The sequence below is a fragment of the Carcharodon carcharias genome, chromosome 18 (genome assembly GCF_017639515.1).
Source record: "Carcharodon carcharias isolate sCarCar2 chromosome 18, sCarCar2.pri, whole genome shotgun sequence".
NCBI classification, from domain to species: domain Eukaryota; kingdom Metazoa; phylum Chordata; class Chondrichthyes; order Lamniformes; family Lamnidae; genus Carcharodon; species Carcharodon carcharias.
Window position 1 is genome coordinate 82595597 of NC_054484.1, and position 15142 is coordinate 82610738.

Here is a 15142-nt window from a genome sequence, read left to right on the forward strand (position 1 = left end):
GAAAATGTTGCTGTTCAGACTGGAGCCTTAACCCCACCAGCCTCCATGACAGCGACTACAAGGTAGAAATCAACCAAGGCTTTGGATTTTCCAACCCCATCTCACTCCTTGCCTGCCCTCAAACATGAGAAAAGATTGTTTTTAGTTCCTTCTCCTAGCTTGCCTTTATTTAGTTACCAAGGCTTTTACTTAAAATCTTACGAAGTGTTTTCAGGAAGAGACACAAGAGCTTTGCCCAAACTTATTGGTTTCTTTAGGTAGGCTTTAGTCTGTATCTAAGTTATTTAATATGTTTTTCGAAACTGCATGATAGTTATCTTGTCCTACTATTGTTTACCATTGCATCTCAACTTCTATATTCTACACCTCTGCAACACTTTAAAACATAGTATGTTAATAGCATTATTATGCCATTTAAGTTGCTGCTTTTTATGATGTTGTCAACCTGAACTCCTAAATTCCTTTGATTTTTCATATCAACTAGCCTTCCCCCATTAAAAGTATAATTATTTAACCAAAATATACCACCGCATATTTTCTGACATTGAATTCCATTTGCCCTTTTTTGCTCATTACACCATCGTATAAATACATTTGTAGCTTTTGTTTGATCCTCAAAATAATTCACTGCCTCCTATTTTTAGTATGTCCTGAAAATTTGGGCACAACTCCCTCCAGACTCAATACTGAATCATTCATGCACAAAATGAACAGAAATGGTCCCAGAATATATTGGGCATTGCTACTCACCACTTCACCTCTATGAAGCTGCCCTTAACACTATCATACAAAATGGTGATTAGGCCAGTTAGGGCACTGTGCAGATTTAGAACACTCCCCTATAGAAAGGATGTTTGAACCATAGAGAATGTACAGCATAGATTCACCGGAATGATGTCAGGGACAGAAATCTATAATTGCACAGTGAAGCTTGAATACTGGAATTTTTTCAATTGGAGCAGTGAAGGACATAAGGATAATTAATAGTTTTAAAAAATTATGATGGATTACCCACAAGATTTTTGTGAAAATGAATTTGTAAAGTTTTGTCAGCTGCTAGTTTTGCCATCATACTGGGAGGGTGGGAAGTGCTGCCGCCATCGCACGTGGGGGCAGTGCCATTTCCTTGCTTGCAATATGTGTTGTTCTTTGTATTTTTGTTCGATTCAGTTACTAATAATGCACATTTCTGATTTTATTTTTGAACACTAACATGAATGAGTGATTTGGCAACGTTGTCAAAAGGCTTTGAAAATATGCTACTTTGAGTACAAGTACCCTTAAGTTTCTGTCTGATGTTTTGCCATTTAGGCATGTTCCTAGCAAAGATCTGAATCTATAAACGATCCATCACTCATAATTTTTTTTAAATTTACAGCACATTTGTTTGTCCCACTGAGATAATAGCCTTCAGTGACAGAATTGAGGAGTTTCGATCTATTAACACTGAAGTAGTGGCTTGTTCTGTTGACTCTCAGTTTACACACTTGGCATGGTAAGTAGGTCTGGAACTTGGTATAATATAGATGTCACACTTTTAGAATAAATTATAATTTACAATAGCTCAACTCATCAACGAAATTGTTTTGCTGGATTTTCTGCAATAAATGAGTAGATTATTGCCTTTTAATTTAAATAAATTCCCAAATGTGTAAATTATAATCAAGAATATTTACTTTCATTAGCTAATACAATTGATTTTATTACATAACATTTTCCATCACAGAAATAGGCCATTCAGCCCAGCAGGTCTATGCTGGTATTTACGTTGAACCTCCTTCAACCATCATCTAATCCTAACGATATCCTTTTTTCTCAAGTCTTTTCTTTTCAAATATATATCTAGATTTCCCTTAAATGCATCTATGCTAATCGTCTACAGCACTCCAGTAGCAGAAAGTTTCACCTTCCTATTTCTAACCTCAAACAAAATGTTCCCTGCCTGGATTTGTTCCATCTCCCTTTTTTGAATGGAGGAATAACATTAGCGTTTAGGTATTTAAGTTTGTCTAATTTATCATTTATATACCTCCACCCTATCCTAATGATCCCTCATTATTTTACATGACATGTCAGGCTGGCACGCCAATGTTCCTGCCCAGGAGTAAAAACTCTGTGCGTGGGTGGGTGGGTGGGTATGTGCCTGCAAAGAGCTCATCTCTGGCTGTTAACTGCAGGCAGGCTCAAAAAGTGTTGAGAAGAGATCCCAGAGCACCTTTTAAACCTGATTTAACTTGCAGAGACTCCTGCTATTGTTAAATAAAATTGGGTGAGATTTAATCCCTTCCAGAGATTTTTTTCATTTCTCCAATCAATTTCTCCAAGCCTCTACTTTGTGCTTCTGGGTGCTTATCAGTACTAATAAATGCAGATATGAACAGTTTGTGTAAATGTTTATTTAAGCCTTGTCATTTAAGTAAAAGAATACACTTCTTAAGGAGATCCTTTTGCTTTATAAAGGATAAATACACCAAGAAAACAAGGTGGACTAGGACCAATGAAGATCCCACTACTCTCAGATCTTACACACCAAATTGCAAAGGATTACGGTGTGTATTTGGAGGATCAAGGGCACACACTTAGGTAACCAGAGAAAATCCATGCTTTAAGAAAAAACAAATCAATATGTAGTTTACTGTTATATAACAACAGCACATAGCCATTTGGTACAGAACTTGCATATTGCTGAACAAAGGGACTCATCAGGACAACTGTCAAGAAAATACCAATGTCAGGGAAAACAACATATTTATACTGTATGAGAAGGGAGTGCTGATTGGTTGGCAAGTGGACTCCGATTGGTAGAGGCATTGCCATGGAGAATACACCAGTTGATGGTGACTGACAGTTAACTGCCAAGCATTGTTTGAAATTTAAACCAGGCAACTTGACACTGGTCAAGATATTATCCTGGGGAATGAACCAGCAAATGGCTATCACTTACTTTGTTTTGCTGAAACAGGCGCAATGTGTGTACATGTTCCTTCTGTCTGCAAAGAACAGGGCCCTATGTATTAACATATGTAGCTTCCAGTACATACACATGCACCACACTATGACCTCAACTGACAATTTTAAATTGGTTGTCAGCATAATTATTAGCATGCTGGGGATTATTCAGCAAATGTTGTCCAAATACAGAATCGCATCTAATGTTGGACACTATGTGTTGAGTTTTGCAAGCACAGACTGGTTGGGTATGGGCTGTACCTTGCCCCTTTGCGAACAGCGGAAGGGACATGCTGTTTGATATGTTCCGCCAGTCTTTTGGACGTAGGACCTACATAACTAGCATCACACTCGCACTGAAATTCATATACCATATTACTCATTTGTGTGATAAGCAGAATGTCTTTTTGGCTTGACGGCAGCATTCTGTTATGATGAATGCCACTCGTGTTCCTACTGCATAGTAGCAGCGTCAAACAGCTAGGTTCACCTGTCACTTAAATTTTTGAGATACCTTCCCCGTCCAGGGTAATCTGAGGTAGACTGGGCACTTTTCGGGACTGAAAGTGACAACTTTAGGCCCATTCATGAGTTTGCCTGATATACAATGCAAAATGATCTGATCAGGGTAGCTATTATCCTGCAGGGTGGCTTTGATACACCCTATTTCACCACCAAGCTTGCATGGTGAGGAGATGGCTCAGGCCCTATTTACGAGTTTGCTGATAAGACCAATCTTATAGTGCCTGGAACTGTAAGAATCCCAACGTGTGTCCTGGTCAGTGAAGGTAGGCTTGTGATAGACTGTGGAAGAGAATCCCCTGGCAGATTTCTCAACCAGTACATCAGGGAAAGGGAATTCGTGTGACTGCTCCATTTCAAAGGTGAATTTGAGCGCAGGATGGAGCCCATTAAGACATGCAAGGAAATTATTACATGCAGCTGCGGACTTAAATACAGCAAATGTATCATCCACATGTCGGTAATATGCAAGGGGTAGGAGGTTGCCTGTCATTCCATCGAATTTCTCATTGACCCCAACAAAGGTGTTTTCGAGAGCTGGGCCCAGAGAGGGATGCCATGGCAACAACATCTATTTGGGCGTACATGGTGTCATTAAAACTGAACTCAACTGCATGAGTTACTGAGTTCATAAGCTCAGTGAGCACTGATTCACAATGGTGATGGGTCTAGATTACTATGCTATAGTGCTGCAGCGCAAATATCTATATGTCCCTTAAGTGGAACATTTGTTAATAGACTAGCAATGTCAATTGAGTACATGGACACAGCATTGCTGCCAACATGCAAGTCCTGTATGGTCTTTGCAAATGTGAAAGAATCTTCACTGTGTCTCTGGAAAACTTGCTCAAAACTGGTTCTAGCAATTCGCCCAATTCAATGTGTGCAGAACCGGTCATAGATAAGATGGGGCATAAAGGGACATCACTTTTGTATGTCTTGGGCAGCCTGTAAGCAAACTTAAATAAGGGTAATTACAAAGAAATGAGGGCAGAGTTGGCTGGAGTGGACTGGGAAAGGAGTTTAGCAGAAAAGATAGCTGATGAACAGTGGCAGGCATTTAAGAAAATAGCTCATGACTCAGACCAAAGAGATATCCCAGTGAGGAAAAAGGATTCTAGGAAGGGGATAAACCAAACATGGTTAACCAAGGAGGTTAAGGGCAATATCAAATTAAAAGATAAAACATACAATGTGGCAAAAAATAGTGTTAAGCCAGAGGATTAGGAAAGTTTTAAAAACCAACAAAAGATGACAGAAAAATAATAAAGAGGGAGAAAATAAACTTGAGGGTAAACTAGCATTCCAAAGATACTAAATGCTCAAGGGGAAAAGGGAGGGAGGGGGAGAGGAATTAAATACAAGAACTATTACTGGAGAAAAAGTACTAGGGAAACTAATGGGGCTAAAGGCTGCTAAGTCCCCTGGACCTGATGGGTAGCATCCTAGGATATTAAAGAAAGTAGCTACAGAGATAGTGGATGCATTGGTAATATTCTTCCAAGAATCCTTAGATTCTGGAAAAGTCCCAGAGGATTGGAAAACTGCCAATGTCAATGCCAATATAACACCCTTATTCAAAAAGGGAGGGAGACAAAAAGCAGGTAACTATAGGCCAGTTAGTTTAACATCTGTCATTGGGAAAGTGTTAGAATCTATTATAAAGGATGTAATAACAGATCATTTAGAAATCCATAATCTAATCAAGCAGAGTCAGCCTGGCTTCAGGAAGGGGAAATCATGCCTGACAAATTAATTTGAATCTTTGAGGAGGTAACAAGCAGAATAGATAAAGGGGAACCAGTAGATGTAATATATTTGCATTTTCAAAAGGTGTTCGATTAGGTACTGCACATAATACCATGGTGTTGGGGGTAGTATATCAGCAAGGATAGAGGATTGGCTAACTAATAGAAGACAGAGTTGGGATAAGGGGGGCATTTTCAGGATAGCAATCTGTAACTAGTGGAGTGCCACAGGGATCAGTGCTGGAGCCACAATTATTTGCAATATATATTAATAACTTGGATGAGAGAAGTGAATGTACTATCATCAAGTTTGCGGATGATACACACAGTCTACAGAGGGATATAGACAGGTTAAGTCAGTGGGCAAAAACTTGGCAGTTGGAATATAATGTGGGAAAATGTGAGGTTATGCATTTTGGCAGGAAGAATAGAGGAGCTGAATATTACTTTAAATAGAGAAAGACTGGAGAAAGCTGCAGCACAGTGATTTGGGGGGCCCTGTGCATAAATCACAGAAAGCTAGCATGCAAGTTCAGCAAGTAATAGGGAAGGGAAAGGGAATGGAGTATAAAAATAGGAAAGTCTTGCTAAAACTATACAAGGCACTAGTTAGACCATACCTAGAATACTGTGAACCGTTTTGGTCCCCTTATCTAAGGAAAGATACACTGGCATTGGAGGCAGCCCAGAGAAGGTTCACTAGGTTGATCGTGGGTATGGAGGGATTTCTTATGAGGAGAGCTTGAGTAGGTTGAGCCTGTACTCATTAGATTTTAGAAAAATGAGAGGCAACCTTATTGAAACATGTAAGATTCTTAGGGGCTTGACAGGGAAGATGCTGAGAGGTTGTTTGCCCATGTGGGAGAGCCTAGGACCAGAGGGCATAATCTCAGAGTAAGGGACGCAGATGAGGAGAAATTTCTTCTGAGGGTAGTGAATCTGTGGAATTCTTTACCGCAGAGGGCTGAAGAGGCCTGGTCGTTATGTATATTCAAGGCTGAGATACAGATTTTTAATCAGTAAGAGAATCAAGGGTTATGGGGAAAAGGCAGGAAAGTGGAGTTGAGGATTTTCAGATCAGCCTTGATGTCATTGAATGGCGGAGCAGACTCGATGGGCCGAATGAGCTACTTCTGCTCATACGCCTTAAGATCTTATACATACACTGACGCAGCGAGCCGTGAGGACAAACCCTGTCATATATATCTCACAGCAGCTCATTGCTCTTAGCGTTTTTTCAGCTTACTTTCAAGCAAGGCTGCCTGGTCATGTTAAGTGGCAGATCCAATGGATATGAATTTGGACCTGTCATTTAAGAATGGTATGCATTTTATTGATATAGCCACGCTTGTTAAGGATGACTCCTCTTGTCCCTTTGTCAGGTTTACTGATGTGTATGTCTGGGTTGGTCTTAAGGCCTCGCAATGCTGTAAGACATTAATCGGACAGATCATTCGGAATTCCACCAGACGCGTGTGCTATCAGTTAGGAATGCTTTCAAGGATTCAGCATCTTCAGTAGATGTTGGTTTGTGGCAGGATAGTTGGGAGTATTGGAGTTTGAACTCAGGAAATACCTCTTCCTGTTTGATTTTGGGTGAAGGCACACAAATTGAAACCATGCGCAAGAACAAACTCCTCACTTTCTGGGAATACATTGTTGGAGAGATTTGTTATGTGTTTATTGGCGTCATTAATTGCATTGCCAAACCGCTTCCGCTTAAGTGAATTTATGGTGCGAGCGTGTTTCCAATGGGTACTGTTTATGGTGTGGTCATCTATTGGAGTAATATAGTGGCATAAATGGATCAAATAGAAAAATTTTAAAAATTTGCACACCTCAGACAATGTGCAGGGCATGGCATAAATTAGTAACCCTGTTACCAATCTGTTCAATCTCATCTCGCATAAAAGCTCGCTCAGTCGTGGGACTGTGTCTCAATTTAGCATTATCGATATGTTTGGAAATGCTCAGTAATACTCAAGTTCTGTACTACCAAACAACAACTATTGTGTGCCTGAGACGAGGTACAACAAAGACCAAATTCAGGATATCAACAGCATAGTGCGACTTACGGGTAAGTGAAGAACAGGTAAGCTATCTATTGGAATTTCTCCAAGGATATATTAAATCCAAGACATGCCAGTTTTCATTTCCAAACATATCAATAATGCTTAAGTGCGACACAGTCCCACTTAGCCATAAAGGAGGTATTGGGTTATGACCAAAAGCTTGGTCGAAGAGGTGGGTTTTAAGAAATGTCTCCAAGGAGGAAAGCGAGAGAGAGTGGTGGAGAGGTGTCAGGAGGGAATTCCAGAACTTAGGGCTTAGGCAATTTAAGGCACGGCCACCAATGGTGGAACAGTTAGATTGGGATTGCATGGAGGCCAGAATTTGAGGAGCGCAGATATCTTGGAGAGTTGTGGAGTTGGAGGAGATTAGAGAGGGAGGGGCAAGGCCACAAAGGGATTTGAAAACAAGAATAAGAATTTTCAAATCAAGACATTGCTTGACTGTGAGCCAATGTAGGTCAGCAAGCACAGGAGAAAAAGATTTGCTGCGCGTTATACGAACATAAGAACTTATGAATTAAGAACAGGAGTAGGCCACTCGGCCCCTGGAGTCTGCTCTTCCATTCAATAAGATCATGGCTGACCTGATTGTAACCTCAACCACACATTCTTGCCTACCCCTGATAACCTTTCATCCCCTTGTTAATCAAGAATCTACCTAGCTCTGCCTTAAAAATATTCAAAGACTCTGCTTCCACTGCCTTCTGAGGGAGCGTTCCAAAGATTCACTACCCTCCTGAGAGAAAAAAATTCTCCTCATCTGTCTTAAATGAGTGACCCCTTATTTTTAAACAGTGACCCCTAGTTCTAGATCCTCTGACAAGAGGAAACATCCTCTCCACATCCACCCTGTCAAGACCCCTCAGGATCTTAAACGTTTCAATCAAGTCGCTTCTTACTCTTCTAAATTCCAGTGGATACAAGCCTAACCTGTCCAGCCTTTCCTCATAAGACAACCCATCCACTTAGTCTAGTAAACCTTATCTGAACTGCTTGTAATGCATTTACATCTTTCTTTAAATAAGGAGACCAGTACTGTACACAATACTCCAGATGTGGTATCACCAATACCCTGTACATTGCATAACCTCCCTACTTTTGTAATCAATTCCCCTCACAATAAATGATAACATTCTATTAGCTTTCCTAATTACTTGCTGTACCTACATACTAACCTTTTGTGATTCATGCACTAGGACACCCAGGATCCATCTGAATCTCAAGAGCTCTGCAATCTCTCACCATTGAGATAAGAAGCTTCATTTTTGTTCTTTCTGCCAAAATGAACAATTTTACATTTGCCCACATTATACTCCATTTGCCAGATCTTTGCCCACTGACTTAAGCTATCTTTGTCACTTTGTAGCCTCCTTATGTCCTTTTTATAATTTACTTTTCTATCTATCTTTGTGTCATCAGCAAATTTAGCAACCATTCCTTCGGTCCCTTCATCCAAGTCATATAAATTGTAATTGTGTAAAACACAGGCAGCAGAGTTTTGGATGACCTCAAGTTTACAGGAGGTAGAATGTTGGAGACTAGCCAGGAGTGTGTTGGAATAGTCAAGTCTAGAGGTAATGAAGGCATGAAATGAGGGTTTCAGCAGCAGATGAGCTGAGACAGGGTGAAGATGAGTAATGTTAAGCGATGTTACGGAGGTGGAAAAAGATGGTCTTTAAGTTAGCACAAATATGAGGTCAGAAGCTCATCTTTGGATCAGTTGTGACACCAAGGTTGCATATTAACTGGCTTAATTTCAGGCTGTTGCCAGGGAGAGGGATAGAGTCAGTAGCTGGGGAATTAAGTTTGGAGTGGGGACTGAAACCATTGGCTTCAGTCTTCCCAATATTTAATTTGGAGGAAATTTCTGCTTATCCAGTACTGGATGTTGGATAAGCAGTCTGATAATTTAGCAACAGCGGAGGAATCAAGAAAGGTGGGGTTAGGTAGAGCTGGGTGTTGTCAGCGTACATTTGAAAACTAACACCATGCCTTTGAATGATGTCACTGGGGGCAACATGTAGATCAGAAATAGGAGGGGGTTAAGGATAGGTTCCTGGGGACATCACAGTGCAGGAAGAGAAGCCATGCAAGTGATTTCCTGGCTATGATTAGATAGATAAGAATGGAACCAGGTGAGAGCAGTCCCACCCAGCTGGACTGTTGAAGGAGGATGGTGTGGTCAACTGTGGTCAAGAGGACAAGGAGGGAAAATTTACCCTGTTACAGTCACAGAGGATGTCTTTTGTGACTTTGACAGGAGTCGTTTTGGTACTTTGGCAGGGGTGAAAACCTGATTGGAGGAGTTCTGGGAAAGATGGGAACATATTTGGGAGGCAACAACACGTTCAGGGATTTTGGAGAGGAAAGGATGGTAGAAGATGGGATGGTAGTTTGCAAAAACAGAGGAGTCGGGTGTTGACTTTTTGAGGAGAAGGTTACTGACACTAGATTTAAAGAAAAGAGGGACAGCACCTGAAGAGAGAACCGTTGACAATATCAGCTAACATGGGGAGCAGGAGGGAAAGTTGGGTGATCAGTTTAGTAGGAATAGGATCAAGGGAACAGGTGGTGGGTCTCATGGACGAGATAGGTTCAGTGAGGGCAAGAACAGATAGGAGAGGAACTAGACAAAGATGTGAGTTAAAGGCAAGGACAAGGATGATCATTAAAAGGAAGTTTGGCCAGATGGGCTAGTGGAGGTGATGGAAATGGCAGAGATGGCTGATTGGACAGTCTCTGTCTTTGTGACAAAGAAGTCCATGAGCTCCTCACATCTTTTGTTGGAAGTGAGGGTGGAGGAGGCAGGGGAAAAGAGTTTAAGAAGATGGTCTGCATTCGAGAAAAGAAGCTGGGGATTATCTTTAGATGATCCTTGAATAGTAAGCAGCTCTAGCAGACAGCAGCAGGATCCAGTAGTGCTTTTAAAATACCACAATATGGTGTGAAATATCAAAACTGCAAATAGGAATGAACTTGTAAATGCATAAAACATTAAATATTTGAATTGTGAATATACCACAATATTGTGGAAAATTTAAGCCCCCATTACTCTTATGTGGGTGTCACTGGCTAGGCCAGCATTTATTGCCCATCCCTAATTGCCCTTGAGGTGGTGGTAAGCTCCGGCCTTGAACTGCTGCAGTTCATATGATGTAGGTACACCCACAGTGCTGTTAGGGAGGGAGTTCCAGGATTTTGAATGGCGATATGTTTTCAAGTCAGGATGGGAGTGACTTGGAGGGGAACTACCAGGTGGTGGTGTTCCCATGCATCTGCTGTCCTTGGCCTTCTAGGTGGTAGTGGTCGCGGGTTTGGAAGGTGCTGTTGAAGGAGGCTTGATGAGTTGCAGCATTGCATCTTGTAGGATGATCGTAGGGGGTTTTTTCAGAAGACTGGATAGAAATAGTTGCTTGGTAGTACCGAACCTGAATGTCGCTGAAAAGAGAGACATGTTGCTAATGCTTTTCACCTTGCACTCATCAGGACAAGGAGCAGAATTTTCTGCTCAAACGGGCATATGCCCGACCTGAACAAGCATAAGATGACGTGCGATGATGTTGGGCGAGTGTCCTGACGTCATTGCACACCCGTGCAATATTTCGGTCGTTGGGCATGTGCGAGAGTTGGCAGTACGTCCGCCAACAATTAACAGGCCTATTAAGGCCATTAAAGATCAAAACTAATTAAATTTTTCGCTGCCCGTCCAACCTTATGGTTGGCGGGCAGATGAAAAGGCCAAGCGGTTTTTGGATTTTTTGTGCAACCTCACCTGTGGGCGGGATGAAGTTTCGAACAGTGATGTAAAAAAAAAAGAAAAATTTTCAAACTAAATTCACATGATGTGTGGCTTGGAGGGGAACTCGCAGGTGGTGGTGTTCCCATGCATCTGCTGTCCTTGTTCTTCTAGGTAGTAGTGGTCACAGACTTGGAAGATGTTGTTGAAGGAGGCTTGATGAGTTGCTGCAATGTTTCTTGTAGATGGGATCATCAGTGGTAGGATGAGTCTCATGAGGGGACATGTTAACATTTTTTAAATCTTTTTTATTTTCACAAATCTTCATCTCCCTGAGGCAGCTCTGTGCCCCAGGGAGCTTTTCCTGCGCACGTGTGTGAACTTGTGCGCTCATCCTCCTCCCCTCTCCACCCTCCTCCCACCCCCTGTGCCAAACAGGCAGCACTGCAGCGTGCATGTTATACTGGGTGGGCCTTAATTGGCCTGCCAACGTGAAATCGTGGTCATGGCCCGATCGTGGGCGGTGGTCAGCTTCCCCCCCACCAAGCTCGCCCAATGAGGGCAAAATGCTGGCCAAGAATGCCAAACTTCAAACAATTGGAACAATTTATACTGCAGGAGAAAAGGATGCTGATTGGTTGGCAAGTTGACTTTGATTGGCTGAGGCATTGCCATTGGAAAAAGCAGTGGGGAACTATAGGCTCCCCAAACTCCCAGGTAATTCAGAAAAGGCGCAAGGCTTGAACATATTCCTTTTGTTCATAGAGAAAAGTAGACAGTCATGGAGAGCCCGTAGCAGGTTTCTCAACTAGCACGTTGAGGAAAGGGAGTGTACATTAGACCGTTCCTTTTTTGTGCCTTTGATGGTTGCTCTCTGGACCCTTAAGATCAGATCTTGGGTTCAGTCAGAGGTATGGCATTTGAGTTCATTTATACTGTGAAAGAGCGTTTGTGTTACTGCCAGACCTGCTCCATTGACAGCAGCCAAAGTTGCTTCTTGAAGATGCCTAAGTGTCCAGATGGAGCACACTGAGTTGCATAGTTAGAACTGATTGGGTGCAAAAGGAGACATGAAATGGTGATCCTCATGTTATGGAGGATTTTAACGTTAAAACTCCTGATTGCTACCAGCAAGATTTTGCCCAATTTTGCGATTGAATTTGTTCTAACATCTCCTTCTATAGTTCAGTGCCAAATTATGTTTGATGTCACTATGAAGCCTCTTGAGACATTTTACAATGCTAAAGGTGCTATGTAAATGCAAATTGTTGAAGGGCATGCCTCCAACAGAACAAATATCTCTATAGTTTCACTGCCTTTTCTCAAGTGTATTTTGTATATGTAAATTACATGAAATGTATAGTTTCATCCGTCATGGAGAAAAAGTTGACTTTGACACCTGCACTTTTTCTTTCAGAGGCCTTTTTATCATTGATGACAAAGGAATACTGAGACAAATTACAATGAATGATCTTCCAGTGGGCCGTTCAGTCGATGAAACGCTTCGTTTAGTTCAAGCATTCCAATATACTGACGCACATGGTGAAGGTACACATGACTGTTATTGGAACCAAGTGCACAAAACTTATAAATTGGCAAAATTAAATAACTTGGAATAAAAGCAGTCCTTGTCCAAATGCAGAAAGACCTGGACAATATCCAGGCTTGGGCTGATAAGTGGCAAGTAGCATTTGCACTACACAAATGCCAGGCAATGACCATCTCCAACAAGACAGAATCTAACCATCACTCCTTGATATTCAATGGCATTACCATCACTGAATCTCCTACTATCAAAACCCTGGGGGTTGCCATTGGCCAGAAACTGAACTGGACCAGCCATGTAAATACTGTGGCTACAAGAGCAGGTCAGAGGCTAGGAATTCTGTGAAGAGTAACTCACCTCCTGACTCCCCAAAGCCTGTTCACCATCTACAAGGCACAAGTCAGGAGTATGAAGGAATGCTCCCCACTTGCCTGGATGAGTGCAGCTCCAACAACACTCAAGAAGCTTGACACCATCCAGGACAAAGCAGCCCTTTTGATTGGTACCCTATCCACAAAGATTCACTCCCTCCACCACTGACGCAGTGGCAGCAGTGTGTACCGTCTACAAGATGCACTGCAGGAACTCACCAAGCCTTCTTAGACAACATCTTCCAAACCCGTGACCACTACCATCTAGAAGGACAAAGGCAGCAGACACATGGGAACACCACCAGCTGGAAGTTCCCCTCCAAGTCACTCACCACCCTGACTTGGAAATATATCGCCATTCCTTCACTCGCTGGGTCAAAATCCTGGAACTCCCTCCCATACAGCACTGTGGGTGTACCTATATCACATGGACTGCAGCGGTTCAAGAAGGCAGCTCAACGCCACCTTCTCGAGGGCAATTAGAGGTGGGCAATGAATGTTGGCCTAGCCAGTGATGCCCACATCCTGTAAAATGAATTTTAAAAAATTTTACAAGTGAAGAGTGAATTGATTTTTTTGCATGGAAGTTGCTCAGCTGCAGCCTGAATGTATTTGCTTTTGTTTTGATGGCTTTGGTTTTTTTTTAGTTTGCCCGGCTGGTTGGAAACCTGGAAGCGATACGGTAAGATTGTCATTTAACCTAAAAACTTTCCTGACCTCATCTATATGAAAAGGAAGATTTAATTTATACATTCATCCATTTGCTACAAATAGTGAATTAGACTTAAATATCAACAATCTTTTGTGTTTGCCTTGTCACATCTATGGTGTTATAAATATCGCCAAGTTCAAGCTTAAAAAAGGTCACAGTGCATTAACATCTGTAATCTTGCTGCTGATGTATTTTAATTAGATTAAACCAGAAGATGTCATGAAAAAGTGGTGGCCACGAGAAGATTTGTAAGTAAACTCACTGGCAACAGGCGTGATTACAGATGTTAAATTGCTGTGTACATTAAAATTGACAACTTGTGAAATGTGTTTTATACCTGGTAGCAGAAAGTGCTTTTGTGCTGATATATTTGACAGCTTGTCTTTTTGATAGCTTTATGTACATGAGTAGCTTCCTCCACACTGAACTGAGCAGAGTTGACAACTTTAAAATGTGCTGCTTAGATTCTGTATTAAAATGAGCAGTTCCTGTCCTGTCAGCATTGCAGAATGGATCACTGGAAGTGAGTTACCTGCGAGCTAGGACTTGCTTTTGGAATTAGGAATGTTTTATGCAGGTTATTCCTGATCTGACAAGTTTACTGGTTGGTGTTGTAGGAGGTGCAGAGAGAATCTGTGAGCAAGATTTGAAGTTAATAACTGAACATCACCATTTTGGTGGCAATCACAAATAGATATTTCTAATAGAGTTTCCAAACTAACAGTCTTAACAGTTGGCTTGATATTTATTTTGAGCATACTGGAAGGATTTTTTTACTTCCTTAGATCTTTTACGAAGTATTAATCGGACAGCTTCACAATGTTGCCATAGAATTCAATTAGATACTTGCACAGGCAAATAAGTTTGTATTTTCTCTAGGATTTTGATTGGTTGATTTTTGTGGTAGTTGCTGTTTAGTGAATGGAGAGATGAGTTAGAAAACTTTTGGTTTTGATCCAGGTGCTTATGCTGAGTAGCATGCTTCACACCTTATGTAATTCTTTGATGAAAGCACAAAGTTTTGATTTTGGCAATTTTCAATTAATGACAGCCGTACGGGCATCTGGATCAAAAGCTAAAAAAAAATTCCTATCTCATCTTTCCATTCACTAGAGCAGCCACCACAAAATCAACCAATCAAAATCCTAATGGAGCTGTGGTCGTCCCCAACCACCTCACTACATGCCCTACAAAAAAATCTGTACTTGACTTTTAAATCTGAAAATAACTTCAGAGTTGATTGTCCCATATGACAAACTAATACTTAACTGTCTCTCTTTATAAGGTATCCTGCACATGCTAGTTTGTACCTATATCCATGCCTATATCTCAACTCTCCCTCCTCAAGTGTTCCTAAGCTAAATGAACACTCCCAAGTCTCAACCCTTTCTGTTTTGTTCCATTTGTTCCTGCAAAGATTCTTTGAATGCTTCAAAGCTGTTCAGATTAAGTCTTCTAAAAAAGGGAGGAGATGGAGAGAAATTGA

At 41.3% G+C, this 15142-nt stretch overlaps 1 protein-coding gene across 2 annotated transcripts in view; it reads left to right on the forward strand.

Annotated features, from left to right (window-relative positions):
* Nucleotides 1-15142, forward strand: part of prdx4 (peroxiredoxin 4) — a 36879-nt gene that overhangs the window by 18593 nt on the left and 3144 nt on the right. The window contains exons 3-7 of one of the 2 annotated variants that reach the window (XM_041211634.1): nt 1379-1495; nt 2461-2583; nt 12445-12575; nt 13592-13626; nt 13858-13904. In XM_041211634.1, the coding sequence (XP_041067568.1) occupies nt 1379-1495; nt 2461-2583; nt 12445-12575; nt 13592-13626; nt 13858-13904 (453 nt within the window). The remainder of the gene's footprint in view (nt 1-1378; nt 1496-2460; nt 2584-12444; nt 12576-13591; nt 13627-13857; nt 13905-15142) is intronic. The other variant, XM_041211633.1, reaches the window with a different exon arrangement.